An 18,200-nucleotide genomic window follows, 5' to 3' on the forward strand; every position below is an offset into this window, starting at 1 on the left:
TGCAGCCCTTATATAATGTAATAAGCCTATATGTGGAAATGCTTTGTGTCTGATGGAGATGTATGACTGTATCAAATTCTACTATCAGATTCTACTATTTCTTGCCATAACAAGGTGATCATTTTATTTATTTATGTGGCATACAGTACAAAAACACATCATGCCCGTTTATTTTTGTTTTTCTTTCACTATAGAATAATATGTCGTAATGTGAAAACCATTCGTTGTCATTTTTTGTTACATACTGAATTATTATACTTATTATAAACCTGTATAATACTGTACTTGATTGTGGCTAATATTGAAAACCTTTACAGATCTTGCGCACTGGGGGTCGCTGTAGATTTTATGTAGTTTCTGGCAATAGCGGCGCAGAAACGTCGCACTCTCTCATTGGCTGTTGGTGGCTGGGGTCAAACGATATTGCGCATGCTCCGATGGCCTTTTTCGGTTAGCGATTGAAATCAGTCAGATCAGCGGAGTGTACAGTTCCTTAACACCTTAAAGTATTTCCAAGTACTTTCTTCCCCTAGTCAGCGCTAGAGACTCAACTCTAGCTTGAGGTGTCATCAGATTTAGATTCTAACTTTTCGACGTCTGTAGCCGAAGGAAACAGCAAAGAATGACGAGCAGTATAAAGCGGAAAGAAGAAAGTCATCTGCTGAATGGGGGTGTAAAACTGTCCACATGGAGCAAAGCCTTCAACAGTAATGCTGTTTGGGAAGAGAAGGTCAGTCAGTTACTCTAAAATTTATCCCTGCCGTTATATTGTTGTCGCTATAAGTTGCCGCGAAGTTCTCAGCGCACCTAATTTGTTGTCAGGTGTTCATAAAGACGGCTATCTGGAGCTAGCTTCCATGCTAATGATTAATCTGATTTGGCTGGGTTAGCTGTCACATCGAAAGGAATACCTTACCTAAGGAAGTCGACGATATGTAAATGGTGTTGGGTTTTATACTCCTTACTCATTGAATTTAAGGGATCAAGTCAATTAAATGCCTTTTTAAATTTGCCACATTGTCTATTAATCTGTTAATCTTTTAATTAATTAATTAGTGTTAATGTTTAGTCTGTAAAAAGCTAAAAAAAAGGGACAAATTCCTCACATTTGAGAAGCTGGAACTAGAGAATGCTTGGCATTTTTGCTTGAAAAACTCTAACCATGAATCGATTATCAAAATAGTATTCAGTTAATTTACTGTTGATTGGCTAATTGATTAATGGTCACTCTCGCAAGCTTGTTGTGTTAAAGTGTATTTCCCAATCAATTTGCGTTTACCTCAACCTGAACCCCACCTGTCATCTCAGTAACACCTAACCATAAGCTACTGTAAATTTACTAACCAACAGCACAGAGGTCAGTGTCACGAGAGACACTCTTCAAAGGAGAACCAGACTGGCAATACATCTCGCTGTTTAGTCAAAACATTGGATTATGCATTCCTGTTATGAACAGTTTGTCTGTTGTTGTGTTTATATCTGTTGAAGGGACTATAACTGGACTAACCTTGATTACCTGCATCAGGGCTAGATTTGGACATGCTTTTCCATAATACACACACCATAAAATACATTCCCTACATAGAAAACATCAGAAAAAGAACATGAAATAAAGAGGATTATAAGGCTAATGCTTGTAAGTGTGGTATTGTTCTAAAGTGAGTTTTGGCATTACATAATTTCAATCAAGTTTCTGTATTTTATTTTACAGGATGAGTTTTTAGATGTGATTTACTGGCTTCGGCAAATTATTGCAGTAATCCTTGGTGTGATATGGGGTGTTGCACCATTGAAAGGATTCCTGGGAATAGCCATGTAAGTATTCTGTGCAGCCTGTCCCAACCTTACATCTTTAACTGAGCCTAGAGGTTTCTTCATATCTCATTGCACCAAAGAAAACCCTGAAAAGTTAACATCTTCATGTGTTTGCCTTGTTAGATTCTGCATCATCAACGCTGGCGTCCTGTATGTGTACTTCAGCAGCTTTCAGCAGATTGATGAGGAAGAGTATGGTGGCACGTGGGAACTCACCAAAGAAGGCTTCATGACATCTTTTGCTCTGTTTCTGGTGGGGATGCTAATATTTATGGAAACATATAGGCTTTTTGAAAAGTGTGGTAAATTCAGTTAGGCTGTCTTTAGAAGTACAGGTTCAAAATATGGACCAGTTGTTTCTCTGTGTTAGTCTATGCAAGACTGCTAAAAACTTACACTTTTTCATGCTCAGTATGTTGTCTTGTTGTAAATGAATGTTGTATTTTAGAAACAGGGGACCTTATCTTTAAAATACTGATAGAAATTTCAAATTCACATTTCAAATCTACACTGTGTCAACTTTAACAGTTGAGGGAGAAAGGGAAGTATGCACCAATCAAAGACTGGACATTTTTAGGATCTTTAATTTATCGCATTTCATGATTTAAAGCTTGTCCAACATCAAAATTAAAAGTTTAATTTAGTGATTCTTAATGCTTTGCAGTTCACTGCATCAGTTACATAGACAATTCACACAGAGAAGTACCTCACATGTGTGAACACCATAGATGTAAGAATGAACGACCCCTTGGCCTTTTACAGGGTGCGATTTTGGGCTGTCCCAGACGAAAGGTGACAATCATGAGTGAAACGTGGTGAAATCTTTGGTTGTCGAGACAAGTCCACTGACGGCCTATTTAGAGCTTCTGCAACTAACTGGAATAGGACATGAATTGGTGTCAGAATACATTGGCGAGCTAGCGTAATGCTACTGCCAAAAAAACATGGATACCTCAAACTCACTCAGAGAAGTGGCCTTCCATGTTGTCTTTTCTCTGGCCACAACCAGGCCTGCATTTGATTCTTCTGAGGTTTTTGTATTGCGCAGGCCAGCGCTATGGCCAAAGACTGTTAATTGTTTTCCTACATTTTCAAAACACAGGCAGGCAAACGCAGATGAATGATGCAATTTGATGAAATGTCTTTTTTTAAATTTTCTATTTAAATCGGAGCACTACAATTGACCAGGCCTTCATCGTCCCACCTGACATGCCTGAAAGTTGATGTTGTACAGTCTGACACAGAATCTGACCAAGATTTCACTAAACCCATTTCGAACAGTGTGACATGCAATAAACTTGCAAGATTATTGTTATCGTACGGTGTATAGGTGCCACAAGTTCTCCGTTATACATGAGATATTAATTTTCATTTCAAGATCAGATTTCAGAGTTTGGGGTTAGCTAGTGTTTTTTGTTAGTTTAGCCTGTCATTAGTCAGTTTGTACTGAGTTCACTGTGCTATGAAATGACTCTGTCTGCTGTTTGTGAAGCATATGATTTGATCATTAGTGTCTAATCGGTCGTTTTTTTTTTTTTCTGTTTTACCAGGTGGTGTGGATAATCTTTTACACAGCTCTACATTATGACTGAGAGGAATCCTTAGGACACTAAATACAAACATTTCTGTTGAAGTAAATTGTCAAGACAAAGGAACTCCATGGCTTGAGGGGTGTCTACACTCCTACATACAGTATGACTTTTCAGTGTGCAGTACATCATGGGAATCCTAGTTCGATTAACAAGATCCTGCAAGACCACCGTGATGAACATGTTCAAATACTGTACATCTCTCTAATTTGGGGGGGTTCCTTTTTGAGGCACCCTCCATTACACTCCCCGTATGTTATATTTCCTTCCTCACTTAATTGTCGTCATCTCTGACAAAACACTAACTAATACAGAAAGCAAATAGTTCAGCTGAGATTGGTTGCAGTTCGCTTTATCATGGAACAGTACCTTGATGTAAATCTGAGTCTTTGTTGGTTTACTACAGGCCTTTCTTCTGTTTTAGAAGAGTGACATGAGCACAGATTTTAGACTGTAAAGATAGCAACCAGTATGTGCATTCATCCCAGTTACACTGCTCATGAGCTGGTCACTTAAGTAACAGGAAATGAGCAATAAAAACATTATATAGTCATTAGGGTTCAATCAGTTCACAAGTGTTAAGTTTTACCTTTTTAATGTAGCATGTTGGATGTATAAAATTGCCACTAAAGGATTAATTCTGAGGCTTCACTGTTAAATCACCCCTTTCACTCCAAAATTAAGTGTTTGCCTTTTTAAGAAAATAATCTGCCCCTGACAAAATAATTAGTTAAAAAGGTGTCATGGCAGTAAAGAAAGTTATAGGTTACACGCTACAGTATGTGTCTGTGGTTTTAAGGGTGGAGTCATCTGTTTTCATGAAATATTGATGGATGAATCAGAGCTTAGTTTTTTTTTTTGTTTTTTTTTTTTGCTCACCGGATATAAATAATTAATAATAATAATAAAATGAAATCTGTCAATTGTTCTTCTAAAGGGTCTGGTGTCCAACAAATGCGAAGAACTGTAGCTAACCACAGCTGAAATCTCACCCGTGCTAACTTAAAAAACAAATGCTGGTGGTATGATACACATCAGCTGATATCCAATCCCGATGCCAGTATCTGCCAGTAGTATCAATGCGCTGTTACTTCAGTTAGGAACTAATAACCATCTAAGTCATCTCTCTGTTCAAATTTTTCCTCAAAGCAAAGAGGGAGGAAACAAGCATGCCATTTTCAGATGCAAATGTTCAGAGTTAAGCTAGAAACTGATCTGTGCACTGCCATGACTTGCTGTTCTTATATCTAGATGTCATTTATTAATGGCATTAGTTAGGAAGGTAGAAATAATTTAAATTTCTTTTTTTTTTCTCACATGTAGCTTCCAGATCAAAGTCTTACCTGTTGTTTTGAAATTAATTTAAATGTGTCTGTAAATTCTGTACAATGTCCCTTTTGTCAAATCCACCTTGTATTACACAGATTCATTTGTACTTATGTTATATCTTGTTTGATGTAACATATTTCTCAGTATTTTATAGTGACAAACTTTTAACAACAGTTCTTGCAAAGTTCTTGTGATGATACTGTTATATTAGATATGCAGCTGGTGTTTGAAAGGATTGTATTTTCTGATCAAATCTTTTGGGAATCATTAAACATGGGCTTTATTTGGCCTCCATTTTCAATGAGATGGTATCTGTTTTTTTTATTTTTATTGAAATGTAGAAGAAATTGTAGTGCGTTGTCAGATGATTATATCAAGGATTGTTAAAAGAGCATGTGAATAAGACGGTGTAGTCCCTCATTCGTCCAGGAGTGTTCTATCATAGAAAAGGTTTCAGTCGTAGTCATCTGGACACTGTTTTCAGAATCAAGACGTTTCGGCTCCATCAACAGATACTCAGGTAGACTCCTTCCTGACGGCAGGGCTTATGTAACACAGAGTAGCTTAAATTTCTGAGTTCCCGTTCCATTTTTTCACAATTAAGAATGACTTCCGGATGGGAGCCGAAACGTCTTGATTCTGAAAGCAGTGTCCAGATGACTACGACTGAAACCTTTTCTACAAAAGAGCATGTGCTTTCGCATTGGACTGATTGCTGGTGTTACTAAGAAGCAGATTTTTATTGAAATGCATTGTACTGCAATTTATACCCTAGTTTGCATTTTGCTATCTCGATATTATGGAAATCCATTTCTGCCAGCAAAACAAAAATAGATGGTAGAAATGACAAAATAAAAATACTTGTAAGTCACAATTACAAGATACATTATTAAAGTAATGAGCAGTGGGGGAAGAAGTATTGAGATCTTTTACTTGAGTAAAGGTAGAAATTAAACACAATAAAAATTATCCTTTATAAGTTTAAGTGCTGCATTTGTATTTTTACTTACACAGAAGTACAAAAGAATTAGCAGCACGTCTTCAAAATGTAAGTAGTATTCATCAGATGGCAGAATACCCCTGTCAAGAGTTCTATGGGATCATTATTACAAGTGTATTACTGTGTAAACAGGATTTTAAAGTTGTAGCTAGTGGAGCTAATTTTAACTGCTTCATTTACTGTTGCTTGCATCATATTTTGTAGGCTGATCATATGATTTGTATGTAAAACCCTGATTGTCAAAGTGACTAGAAACTATAGCTGTTGGATAAATGTAGTGGAGTAAAAAGTGCAATATTTCTCTCATAAATGAAGTGGAGAAGAAGTTACTTCTTAGTTACTTTCCACTTTCCAAATATATATATATATATATATATATATATATATATATATATATACATACATACATACATACATATACATATTTATTTGGACCTTGTTGGCACCTGCTGGAAAATAATGAATTTCACCTGACTTGTAGTTGCGGCTGTTTTCAAACACATTGACATCATTCATAAAATCTCTGAAGAAAGGCCAGATCTTGACGTCATCTACACAGAAGGGGGGAAAAAAGTGACGTAGAGGCCAAGATGGCGGCTCCCCTTTCCACGATGAAATTTTGGAAGCCGGGTAAGTACGAAAAAAATGTATAAATCAGATATTGTATGTACATTTTCGACTGTATATTTATTAACGTACAGCTGTTAATATAGTTCAGTCGGTCTATGTTTGGCTGCAGCCGCGTTCACAGCATCTGCGTGATCTCTGCAGCCAGTTCACTTCAGCTCGGGTAACGTTAGCTCTGCGGAATCAAAGTATAAACTGCCAAAATAAAACATACAGGCTAAGAGGTAGAAAGTACGACACGCTGCATGAATACATGCGATCAAAATGGCACTAGTGGAGGGCTTTCATCGCCTATAGGTCCTTCATTTCATGTCAGGGCACTGCACTAAACCCTGGCTGTCATCCTCTTTAATCCTCAGCCTGCTTACATTTAAATAAAACATCTTATCTTCACCTTCACCATCTGCTCTGCTCCAGGGTCTGAGGCACCGGGGATCTCAGAGGAGCGCGAGCTCAACACAGAGACCACCGGCTCCCCCGTCATCTTCAACCCGCACACCGCCCTCTCCATAGAGAAACAACGACAGAAACTCCCCGTTTTCAAGGTTTCACATCGCTTCTAAACATGCATGAATACAACACTACAGTGGGAGCGGGTTGGACGTGGTCTAGAGTGTCTGTTTAATTGGTGATTATGAACTTTTGTTAATTGTTTAATATCCAGCACAGAAACAACATCTTATACTTGGTGGAGAGCTACCAGACTGTCATCATAGTTGGTGAGACGGGATGTGGGAAGACGACACAGATACCTCAGGTTAGTATAATTTAGGCCACCCAACATTTTGGCACTACTTAAAAAAAAAAAAAAAAAGTTTAAAATGAGTGGGCACTGGTGTCTAGCATTTGTTATTTGGCTTTTCTGAAAAGCACAAATGCACCAACTCTAACAGTTAAAGGCATAGCATTGCTGCAGTGGACTGGTACCCTTCATGTGGCTTAACTCCCATAGTGGTTTTACATGACCTTGTCTTGATGCTTAGTGGCCTGTTTTTTAGCAGGGTTTGGACCACATCAGCTAGGGTTTAATTTATGCAGAGTCTGCTGTTCTGCAACATCAGTGTCTCTATCTCCTGCTTTGTACTCCTCCTTTTTTCATCTACCTTCTCTTTTCATCCAACTCCTTTCAGTACCTGCTGGAGGCTGGCTGGGCAGCGGAGGGGAAGGTGATTGGTGTGACACAGCCTCGACGTGTGGCTGCCATCTCTGTAAGACCTCTGCTGATTTACTGTTGCCGCTCAACCCTTTCATTGTTTGCCAATGTCATGAAATTGAGTTGACACTGAAGGACACATGCCTGCTTCAAATTCTATATTTTTCCCCTCTTCCCTGCTGATAGGTAGCTAACCGTGTAGCAGAGGAGCGGGGGGCCCCGCTGGGACATGAGGTGGGCTACACCATCCGGTTTGATGACTGCTCTGACCCTCACTCCACAAGGATCAAGGTTTTAACCCCTGCCATATGTGTGAAGTCTTAATTACAAACTGTCCTGTGTTTGGTTCCTTTCAGTACTTAATTGTGCCTGTGCGCTTCAGTTCCTTACAGATGGCATGCTGGTGCGGGAGATGATGGCTGATCCTCTTTTGAAAAAATACAGGTACGGGATTGTAATGATGGCATTATATAGGCCCTTTTCACAGCAGATACTTTGACTTGGCATGGAAGGAAGAGCACAGGTGTTACTATGAACATTAACGATGGCTCTGTTCTATTCAAGTGTCCCAGTAAGACATGACAGTGTGACAGATGAGCCAGCAAGAACAATACTAGGACCCTGAAACTGAAGCAGCTAAATGGAATTCAGCCATCATTAATTTTATTATTTACACATGCTTTTCCTGCTGTGACATGTCAAAATGTGTTCTGTGAAAAATTGTTATTGGGCATGTAAACTTGTTTATGTTATGAAGACTGGGTTGGATTCACTCTAACCTTTTATTGTGCTGTTATCCTCAGTGTGTTGATGCTAGATGAAGCACATGAGAGAACCCTGTATACAGACATAGCCATTGGTCTACTAAAGAAGGTAATTACAGCTGATTGTGTCAGTTGAACAAATTAAACTTGACTCTTTAACTTTAAGTTATACTTGACTAGCCATGAGAATTATCCCAGAAAGTTGTGGCTTCTTTTCCATTTTAACCCTGACTCTGCTTCTCCATTCTCACTGTTTTGTGTTCTCTGATTCTTCTCTAGATTCAGAAAAAGCGGCGAGACCTGAGGCTGATTGTGGCCTCTGCCACTCTGGATGCCAAGGTGACTGCATCATTAAGATGAGCAGATATGCTTGATTAGCGAGAAGAGAGAAACAAAGACAGACAGAGGGAATAGTTGATGGCAGGTCAGATCACATTGTACTGACATCTGCGGTGCACTGATAAAAGAAAGACACAATCAGGCCACGACTGTGCTCAGCATTAAACAAGTCAGCTGAAATGCCATATCAGACATCTACTGTACTTTCTGCTTAAAAAGGCTTGTATCTACACATGCATTATATTTTGTTATACAGCAGTACTAAGTTGCATCCCTTTTAAAATGTCAGATTGAGGGCAGTAAGAGTATTTCTTTGCTTATCAAAATACCATCGTAGAAAAGGTTTCAGTCGTAGTCATCTGGACACTGTTTTCAGAATCAAGACGTTTCGGCTCCCATCCGGAAGTCATTCTCAATTGGGAGCCGAAACGTCTTGATTCTGAAAACAGTGTCCAGATGACTACGACAGAAACCTTTTCTACGATAGAACACTCCTGGACGAATGAGGGACTACACCGTCTTATTTTGAAGTATCAAAATACCAGTTGATAAAAAAGGAATATTAACTTCCACTTTAAATATAACCATGTTTACTGTATTAACTGGCAAATGTTATTTTTCCTAATTTCCCAATTAACTTTGCTGGAAGCTATGTAACCTGTTTTTATATAGTAAATGTAATTGCTCTTTTTTGTTTAGAAAGTTACGGTTACAAATGCCTCATTAAAGTTCCCTTTACTAACTGTAATATCACCTTCATTTGAAGAAATTCCATGACTTCTTCAACCTAAACGAGTCCGGGGATCCCAACAAGGACACGTGTGGCATTCTGACAGTGGAGGGACGCACCTTTCCAGTGGACGTCTTCTACACTGTCAGGTAGTCAACGCACGTAATCCAGTCTGAGGAAATGGTGTATAATTTGCACATTTTTTTAAAACTCTGATGTGACTTTTGTTTGTTCTCAGTCCTGTCCCAGACTATGTGAAGGCCACAGTGGAGACAGTGCTGAAGATCCATGAGACAGAGGATGACGGAGATGTCCTGGCTTTTCTTACTGGGCAGGTTAGTGACCATGATACTGCTCAATCTTTATTTAATATGATAATGGTCAATCTAATCATTTAATTGGGGGTGCCCCGGTGGCTGATCTACAATAAATAAAAATCATCTTCTTGTCATTGCCCCTCGTATTTTTCCCCTCAGGAAGAGGTGGAGAAAGTGGTGTCCCTCCTGCAGGACCAGGCCAGATCTCTGTCACGATATGGCATGAAGAAACACCTGAGAATTTTGCCCATGTATTCTGGTCTACCTTACGCTGAGCAGATGAAGGTCTTTGAGAGGGTGCCCCCCTCTGTTCGCAAGGTAAATGTGTTGCCTTTGTTTTTGTGCATCGATAGAGGGAAGAAATCAGATGTAATTTCATAGTCTGGGAAGTTTGCATTTCCACTATTTGGCGTATATATTCCAAAATCCAAGCAATACCAAAAAGTATCCCGATAATCAGACTGAATTGCCGTTTCATTTCACTTCTGTCATTCTATTTGAATTGCTGAACAAATCGGAGATGTGGCCGGTGATTCGGTCCGGTCTGGAACCAGCTAAAATTCCTAACATTGATTATAGTGGATATATTTTAACTCATGGAACAATGCAATTTGATGTCATGGATATCTATATATTTGCATCTCTCGAAAAGCCCTCTTATATTTTACAGGTATTTTAGGCTGTATATAAAATGGAGAGAGAGATGCTAATTAATAACACTCAAAATGATATAAAATTGTGACTTCCATATATGGCCTCTTTTGCAGGTAAATCAACCATATTATGTTAGAATCAACGAAGTGAAGACACCATCTTTATAAAAATGCTTGAGACCACATTGAATTACACTAACAGTGCAGGTGTTGACATTAGAGACAATAGCTGGTAAAATAGTGTAATTTACAAAACATTTGACTTATTTCTGTCTTGTGTTTTTTTCCAGGTTGTGGTTGCCACTAACATAGCTGAGACCTCCATCACTATAAATGGAGTTGTATTTGTCATTGACTGTGCGTTTGTGAAGCTGCGAGCCTATAATCCTTGCACTGCCATTGAATCGCTGGTGGTTACCCCCATCTCCAAGGCTTCAGCCAGCCAGAGGGCTGGGAGAGCCGGACGAAACCGACCTGGGAAATGCTTTAGACTATACACAGGTATGTGTTAGTGTGCAGGAATAGAAGAATGATGGTAAGTGTTGTAGAATATCGTCTGTGAGAGGAATTGCTCATTGTTAACATTTGTGGCAAAGTGTCTTATCTTCCTCCCTCCACCCTCTCTGCCTGTTTTTCTGTCACACTTTGTCTTTCCCTCCCTGTGTTTCTTATTGCCTCTGTTCCTTTCAACAGAGGAGGACTTTGAGAAACTGCCTGCCTCCACTGTGCCAGAGATGCAGCGCACCAATTTGGCCCCTGTCATCCTGCAGCTCAAAGCATTAGGAATTGACAATGTGCTGCGGTTCAGCTTCCTTTCTGTGAGTAGCTCACTTTGCATCCACAGGGTGGCTGTGATGTGTTCACCCACTGTGAAAGGAATTGCACTTTACATTTTAATTAGTGAGAATGGCCCCTGGCCTCTGGGGAAAAATGCATAGAAACCATAAAATTAATGCAGTCATTGTGTATTTGTGCTTTAAAAGATGTAATGACAAGACTTCCCAAGTATACAAGATTCTCATTCCTCACAATTCTGTCTTTCAGAGTAAATATTGTAATTGTTGGACTTGCATTTTTTTTATATAATTTCGCAGCCTCCTCCAGCTCAGACCATGGTTCAGGCTCTAGAGCTGCTCTACGCTCTGGGAGGTAAGAAACAAGCCTGTCAGCAGGGTGGTAAAGTAAAAAGGAAACTGTCCTTCAACTGCAAGACTAGTGTTCAAAATTCAATGTGGGCAAGCATCTATAAGCTGAGATATCCTTGCACATGATGCAGAATCTTAACCAGTTGTGTGTCTATTGCCAGGTCTGGACCATTACGGCCGGTTGACTGATCCCATGGGTGTGCGGATGGCGGAGTTTCCTCTCAGCCCCATGTTTGCCAAGATGCTCCTAGAGTCAGGAAACTTTGGCTGCTCCAAAGAGATCGTTACCATAGCAGCAATGATGCAGATTCAGAATATATTTGTTGTGCCACCCAATCAGAAGAAAGCTGCCGTAAGTGAAAACAGGCTTTCAAAAGGAGCACGTGGTATATTTGTCAGAAATGCTTTGTCAGCATAGCATTTATCCCATTTGTGCTATCTCACCCTGCAGGCCCGAGAGCACAGGAAATTTGCAGTTGCTGAGGGAGACCACCTCACCATGCTGAATGTGTATGAAGCATTCATTAAGGTACAGTGTGTGTGTATACTGTAAATGTACAGTATAAAGCTCAGTCGGTGGCAGCGAACACAACACTTGTGAAGTCAGCAAAAGTCAGGAAAAAAGTTGACTCTGTTTAAGACTATGAAACCTTTTCCTCTGTCCTGCAGCACCAGAAGAGCTCCCAGTGGTGTCAGGAACACTTCCTCAATTATAAGGGTCTGCTGCGGGCTGTGACTGTACGAGAGCAGCTCCGGCACCTCATGAACAAGTTTAAGGTACCACGGACTTCCAGTGAAGGTATGTATGTGTCATGTTTGTTTTATTTAATATGTGGGGTCGCATCAGCCGATATGATAGGTAGCTCTCTTATTTTTTGTTTTTCATCTTATAAATGTGTGCTACTCCGAAGAAACCTGATCTTAGGTTATTGCCATATGTTTTCATACTATGTCTTGTATGTGAAAAGGGGTTTATTCCTGCTGACAACGCTCAACTGCCCTCAACACCTGTTACATCAGTCTCTTATACATAACTAAAGTAAAATGGTAATTTGACATGTTCATTGCTACTTTCTTTTGCACAGGTGACCCAGATGTGATCTTGAAGTGCATTGTATTTGGGTTTTTCGCTAACGCAGCCCGCATTCACCATTCTGGTTCCTACCGGTGAGAGTGCTCTTGGTTGTTTATCACTTTTTTTTATTAGATGTCCAACTTTTCCCAGCAGAGGAATTATTTCAGTTTTTTGTACACTTTTGAATCACATAACACACTTGTTTGCTCTGCCAGGACTTTACGAGACGATCGCGAGCTTCACATCCACCCCAACTCTGTGCTGTTTGGAGAGAAACCTCCAAAATGGTCAGTGCATTTTCTTCTGCAGCACTGTTCCTAATGAGTGTCTTGTACAATTAACATGGCTTTCTTTTCCTCCCTTATTCATCTACATGTATGGTATGCAGAGAATTTACATACAGTTATAGTAACTATTCTTTCCTACTTTCCTAAAGTGTTTCCAAAGCTGCACTTATCTATCAATATCTTACATTGACTTCTTTCCAGGGTTGTTTTCAATGAAGTGGTGCAGACGTCAAAATACTTCATGCGTGATGTGACTGCTGTTGAGTCGTCCTGGTTGGTTGAGTTGGCCCCTCACTTTTACAAGCAGGCCAAGGTAGGTCAAACTAAGGAAACCCCTTCCTCCAGCTTGTTGTTATTTGGCTGGAGCCCCAGTTATATTGTTGTTAAATCCTGTTTGTTTACTTCATGATATTCTCTGAGCTTTTGACACCACCACTTATTGACTGCTTCAATAGTCTAACAGGATTATTTAGATTTAACATTAACTGTGTCCCTTTTCTCTTTCAGCATGGTTCACTGGCCAGCAAGAGGTCCCGGGTCCTCTAAATCTTGCCATCCTTTTACCACGTTAAGACAGGAAGACCCCTCTCAAATCGCCACTGTGCCCCTCTCCATTTCATTGTGTATATAAAGATGTAAAATATATTTGTTGTCCATGTCCACCTGCACAACCCCACCACACTATGTGGCCATGCTAGAATGGGATTAAGTGGATACATTTTTATTGTTGACATCAACAGATGTGACTTGCTTCATTTGAAAGCTCTGTCTTGCTTTTTGGCAGTGATGTAGTTTATATTTTAATCTGTGAGAGTAAATGGTGATGAATGTGGGAGATGAGATCAGGCTGTGCCTGACTAGTGTCCATTCAAGAATGGTCATGTAGTTCATTCATACTTGTACATAGTCAGAACAGGCTCAGGCCCAGGGAACGGCTCCTGTGCCACAGGCCCGTCCATACCTGGTTCTTGGCTTCATTATTTTTTTAATTGCTGTATTTTCCTGTTACATGATAAATAATGGAAGAAAATTGAATGTGAGGATGTTTCCCTTTGAGAGACTTATGGCTTAGTTTTTTTTAGCTAATTTGCTTCCCCCACAGCCTGGGTGCCTTTATGTTTTTAATTGGTTCACTTTATCTCCAATTTATTTTTGATTTCTTAAACTTTCTGTACCTTCATACAGAATGTAGTGGTATATATTTTTAGGAATTTGCTGCAGAAGGAAATGCATGTCTTTATCTTTTTCAGTCAACCTCCTACGTCTAATAATGATACTGTGAAAAGACTGCATTACTTTTTGATCCTTGTTTTCCACTCTGTATTGCCACTTAACTACAGTCTAACTCAGACATAGTGGCCTTGTCACCACTCTGTGCCAGTTTTCTTTATCAGCCTTTTTCACATTTCATTTTCAGATGGAATGTGTAAATGCACCCAAGCATTGTAAATGAAAAGCTGTGAAATCAAAACAAAAAAAGTGCCATTTGTTCCTGTGATGACATACAGTGCATTCAGACATGCATCCAAAGCCTCAAAGAAACAGTAGCATTTATCTGATTTCAGCCATCTCTTTGGCCTCATGGTCTCATAATTGCCTTTCCTCTAACGGTTTGTCTCAGTTTTGAGCAAGGCCATATTGTACTTTTTTCCCCTGTTACCATCAACATCATCGACCAGGTGTTCAGTTTCTGCTTTTGTTTTTTATTGTACTTGATGGTTTTGTTTTTCTTCAGAGGTATTTGGCCCCGAAAGCATCAGTGAGCAGTATATTAAAGATTTGTCATTTTAGTCTGCTGGGACTTGCTTTCAAACCAGTAAGGTCACTGTCACCAAATTTTATTTCTGCCTGCATGATTTTTCGTAGAACTTGTTCTTGAGGTGACTACTGTAGATTCAGTGAAACTGTAATCAAACCACAGAACAACACACCATACTGTAGATAGGTAAACCAACTCAAATTCGATGGATATACAAATGAAGTACCTTTGCATGTTAAACGGTACTCTGAAGTAGACTTATACACTTAAGATCACCTCGTAGACTTATTGCAAATAAAAACATTTGCGAGACGAGTTGTTTATCGTCATTTGTGCTGATACTCTTGAGTATGTATGCAGCCAAAGCCATAATCTGTAGACCTGTGTAATTGCTCACCTCTGAGATAAAAACTGTCACCTGCCATTTCTTCCTCACATCCTCAAATAAAGCCTTATTGTCATGCACTGTCAGTGTTAGCTTTTGATTTATTTTTTCACTAAACTACTGTTACCGCACTATGCAACATTATGCAGTGTACAACATTACCAGGAGATGTCACTGTTGTACCACAAACAGTGAATGAGTCAGAAGATCATTGAGTGTGAAGGCATTTATGAGTGTATATAAGTATTAGTTCCCCTTGTGATGTAGTGTGTGACTTCACAATGGTTGTTTTTGCTGTTGACACATGAGCAGAGAAAATGACTCCATTTATAGATGCTGTATGGTGATATGGACCTAACTGGAGTGTTTATATACAGTAGGAGGGAAAAACACTGCATGAGAGCCACAACAAATATTTTAGATATTTATTTTGCTCAAATGTGAGAATATGTTAACCACAGGGTTATCCACTGAAAGTTATACAAGATCCATATTTTTTGTGTTTAAGATGTATTCCTGTCAGGAGTAAGGGTCATGTGCAGGTCAAGAGCTCTAGTGTTGCTGTGTGTACATTTTTGGGGGGGATATGCAACACTAAAGCACAATATTAACTGACATGATAAGCCCCGATCTTGAGGTCCCTGTGTCAAAATATAATTTTACGACCCTCAGTATTTTAGTTTTATGCTCAAAAGTTGCATATTTCTAAATGAATGTGTTTAATCAAATTACCACAGACCAAATCTGGGGCCAGGTAGTATTCTAGCATTAAAAGACTGTGTGGCAGTTCCTTTTTTACACATTTGTATATGCACTACTAAAGCACAATCCATAAACTTAAACAATGAAGGGGGCTCCTGTATTATTACCTAAACTTGAGTCTTACAGAGGTACCCTGGGTCAAATTCTAGTTTTAATACATTTATAATACCTTTCAAATTATATTATGGTTACATGGTAGCTTACATGGTAGGCCTACATATCCTTCAACAAATTTGTGTTTCATCAAATGATCACAAACTAACTGACACATGGCAAGCCTGGGGCATGGTAAAATCCCAGCATAGAAATACCGATTGGTTTCTGGGGGATATGGGTTGTGGGAATGTGGCTCAATATGGCTCCCCCACACCCAGCTAATTTTTGCCCCAGGGGTTCATGCCCCCCCGGAGGGCAGGTAAAGTTCTCAGCAACAGTTCAGGATACTACAGGTGTAGGAACATAGTCTGCTGCAATACAGCTTTCAGCCATCAATGGAAACAATGAGCACATCGTTGCTACGCAGCACTGAACTGAGGAAGAAAAAACGCGCCAACTTTACCTGCGTTACACCCATGGGGTTCCACCGTAGTGTGTCGCGTGACTTCTCCCCAACTGTTATGGATTGCACCTGCTTATAGGTTTATATTTTAAACTTTCGTTAGTTAATAGCTAACAAAGTGTGTGCTTCACCAAGGTTAACCCGTCGTTACCCTAACACAAATGTGCTATGGGAAGTCTATAAGGTGTGTAACATTATACTAACAACTTATTTAACTGACTGACAAGATTTTATCTTGAAGTGCACCTTAGCATTACCTAACTAGCTAGCTATGTAGCTACTCACATCCATTGCTACAGTGCTACTAAGTACTAGCCATAATTTCATGGTTAGCCAAACTGGTAATGTTGCTGCTGTTCGTCTGCATTTACCTAGCTAACGGTAAATTCCATAAAATAAGACAGAGTTAGCCACTTGCTGTTTCATATAATCATGTCACTGCCGGACCCTAGTATTTTGTCCAATATTTTATGCTTTATGTAAGAACTATTACTCTCCAGAACAAACTAAAGTATGAAGACATTTTACTGTTGGCAGCTTGTACCAGCCTTAACATTTGATTGTGTGGCACTGGGTCAGATTACATGGAGAAATATAAATGTTGAGTGGCTAATTTGCTCTATGGCTCAGAACAGGAAGAAGGCTACTGTTCTTCAGACATAAAAGGAACAAAAACTTTTTAAGGGTTAGAGTTTGCATAGTAGAACTGGTGGAGGAAATGAAGGCAAGGGTAAATGCTTATCTACATGGAGTAGCATTTTTTTACACACAGTATTTGCTATCTCAGTAAGTATTATTGAGGAATGGTAGGTTGAAATTCTTAATGCAGCCAGTAGAGGGCAGTAGAGGGACTGTCTTTCCCTGGCTTAAAGGCATCATGTATGGGTTAAGGTCAGCCCTCAGATATGTGCATGTTGAAATAAGTAGGCATTTCAGGAGAGGTGTATCCCTGCTCTCCCAGTTTACAGGTACTCATCTCAAGGCAAATTCTACCTACTTTCTTTGGTTTCAGTGGCATGCCGCCTTCTTACCTCGCTGAGCTACACATTTAACATAAAAAGACTTTAAGATTAAGGTGTGGTAATTGCTCCCACAGAGATGGCAAGGAGCATTCAGAAAAAGATGGGGGGAAAAACAGGGTTGTTGCAATTTTTCTGGCCAGTGGCACAAGCAGATGCTTGTAAACACTGGCAAATAACAAGTATGTCCACACTTGGGAACATCGCACTGTGTATTTTGCAGTTGTGTTCCTTCGCAAAGTGAATGCATGCCTACAGTCTATAAGTAAAAATCTCAATGATAGGTTTTTGATGTTAAGAGCATGGCTGATCCCCTGACTATGTATTGGTGGTAGAAGGTAGATTCATTGTTTTCTGTGGAAAGAAGAGAAAATCAGTGTAGGAGAAGTTGTGCTTATCATCACAGTGCAGTAAATGTTGGTATCCACTATGGATGACAAGAGGTGAGTGTGGACTTGGGTTTTAGTCTTTGGGCCAGTTATCTCAGACCTAAAAACTGACAAAGAAATAACCACTCAGTGGAAATGAAGTTGACGGCACTGGGTTTCGACATGTAGTATGACGGCAAAGTGTAAATGATATGGGTACAGCTAGAGACTTGGGTCACCTGTAATGTAGAGCATATTCCTAAAAAAAATTCTGTTAAATTTCAGTTAAAATCTGCCTAAACTTCAGCATGACTACAACAAAGCATCTCTTACCCTCCACTATCAACAGAGTATGGCAATCTGTAATGGTCAAATGAAATAATGATTTGCTTCTAGTGTCAGTTAATCAGTAATGGTTATTAGTAACTACCCAATTAAGTGCGGTAATTAGGCATTAACTGTATCAATTAAGAAACAATGCAAAGTGCTGCCCACACATTAGTCAGTTTGACTGAATACCCCACT

General features: G+C 39.5%; 3 protein-coding genes across 13 annotated transcripts in view; all 3 read left to right on the forward strand.

Annotated features, from left to right (window-relative positions):
- Positions 1-391: 391 nt before the first annotated feature.
- rab5if (RAB5 interacting factor) lies at positions 392-5,037 on the forward strand. Its single transcript, XM_044212926.1, has 4 exons — positions 392-730; positions 1,712-1,815; positions 1,939-2,068; positions 3,366-5,037. The coding sequence occupies exons 1-4, from the start codon at positions 623-625 to the stop codon at positions 3,405-3,407; spliced, it is 384 nt and encodes a 127-aa protein (XP_044068861.1). The 5' UTR covers positions 392-622; the 3' UTR covers positions 3,408-5,037.
- A 1,177-nt stretch (positions 5,038-6,214) lies between these two features.
- dhx35 (DEAH-box helicase 35) lies at positions 6,215-15,047 on the forward strand. Its single transcript, XM_044212927.1, has 21 exons — positions 6,215-6,363; positions 6,778-6,905; positions 7,025-7,117; positions 7,491-7,568; positions 7,700-7,804; positions 7,896-7,957; positions 8,317-8,386; positions 8,557-8,616; positions 9,383-9,495; positions 9,585-9,681; positions 9,823-9,981; positions 10,607-10,817; positions 11,010-11,134; positions 11,411-11,465; positions 11,623-11,813; positions 11,913-11,990; positions 12,131-12,260; positions 12,547-12,628; positions 12,752-12,823; positions 13,025-13,136; positions 13,331-15,047. The coding sequence occupies exons 1-21, from the start codon at positions 6,324-6,326 to the stop codon at positions 13,367-13,369; spliced, it is 2,100 nt and encodes a 699-aa protein (XP_044068862.1). The 5' UTR covers positions 6,215-6,323; the 3' UTR covers positions 13,370-15,047.
- Positions 15,048-16,084: 1,037 nt separating this feature from the next.
- Positions 16,085-18,200, forward strand: part of LOC122883029 — a 244,426-nt gene continuing 242,310 nt past the window's right edge. For all 11 annotated transcript variants that reach the window (XR_006379535.1, XR_006379532.1, XR_006379527.1 and 8 more), the window contains exon 1: positions 16,085-16,472. The gene's annotated coding sequence lies outside the window, so the exon portion shown is untranslated. The remainder of the gene's footprint in view (positions 16,473-18,200) is intronic.

Source organism: Siniperca chuatsi, linkage group LG10 (genome assembly GCF_020085105.1).
Source record: "Siniperca chuatsi isolate FFG_IHB_CAS linkage group LG10, ASM2008510v1, whole genome shotgun sequence".
In the NCBI taxonomy this organism is placed as follows: domain Eukaryota; kingdom Metazoa; phylum Chordata; class Actinopteri; order Centrarchiformes; family Sinipercidae; genus Siniperca; species Siniperca chuatsi.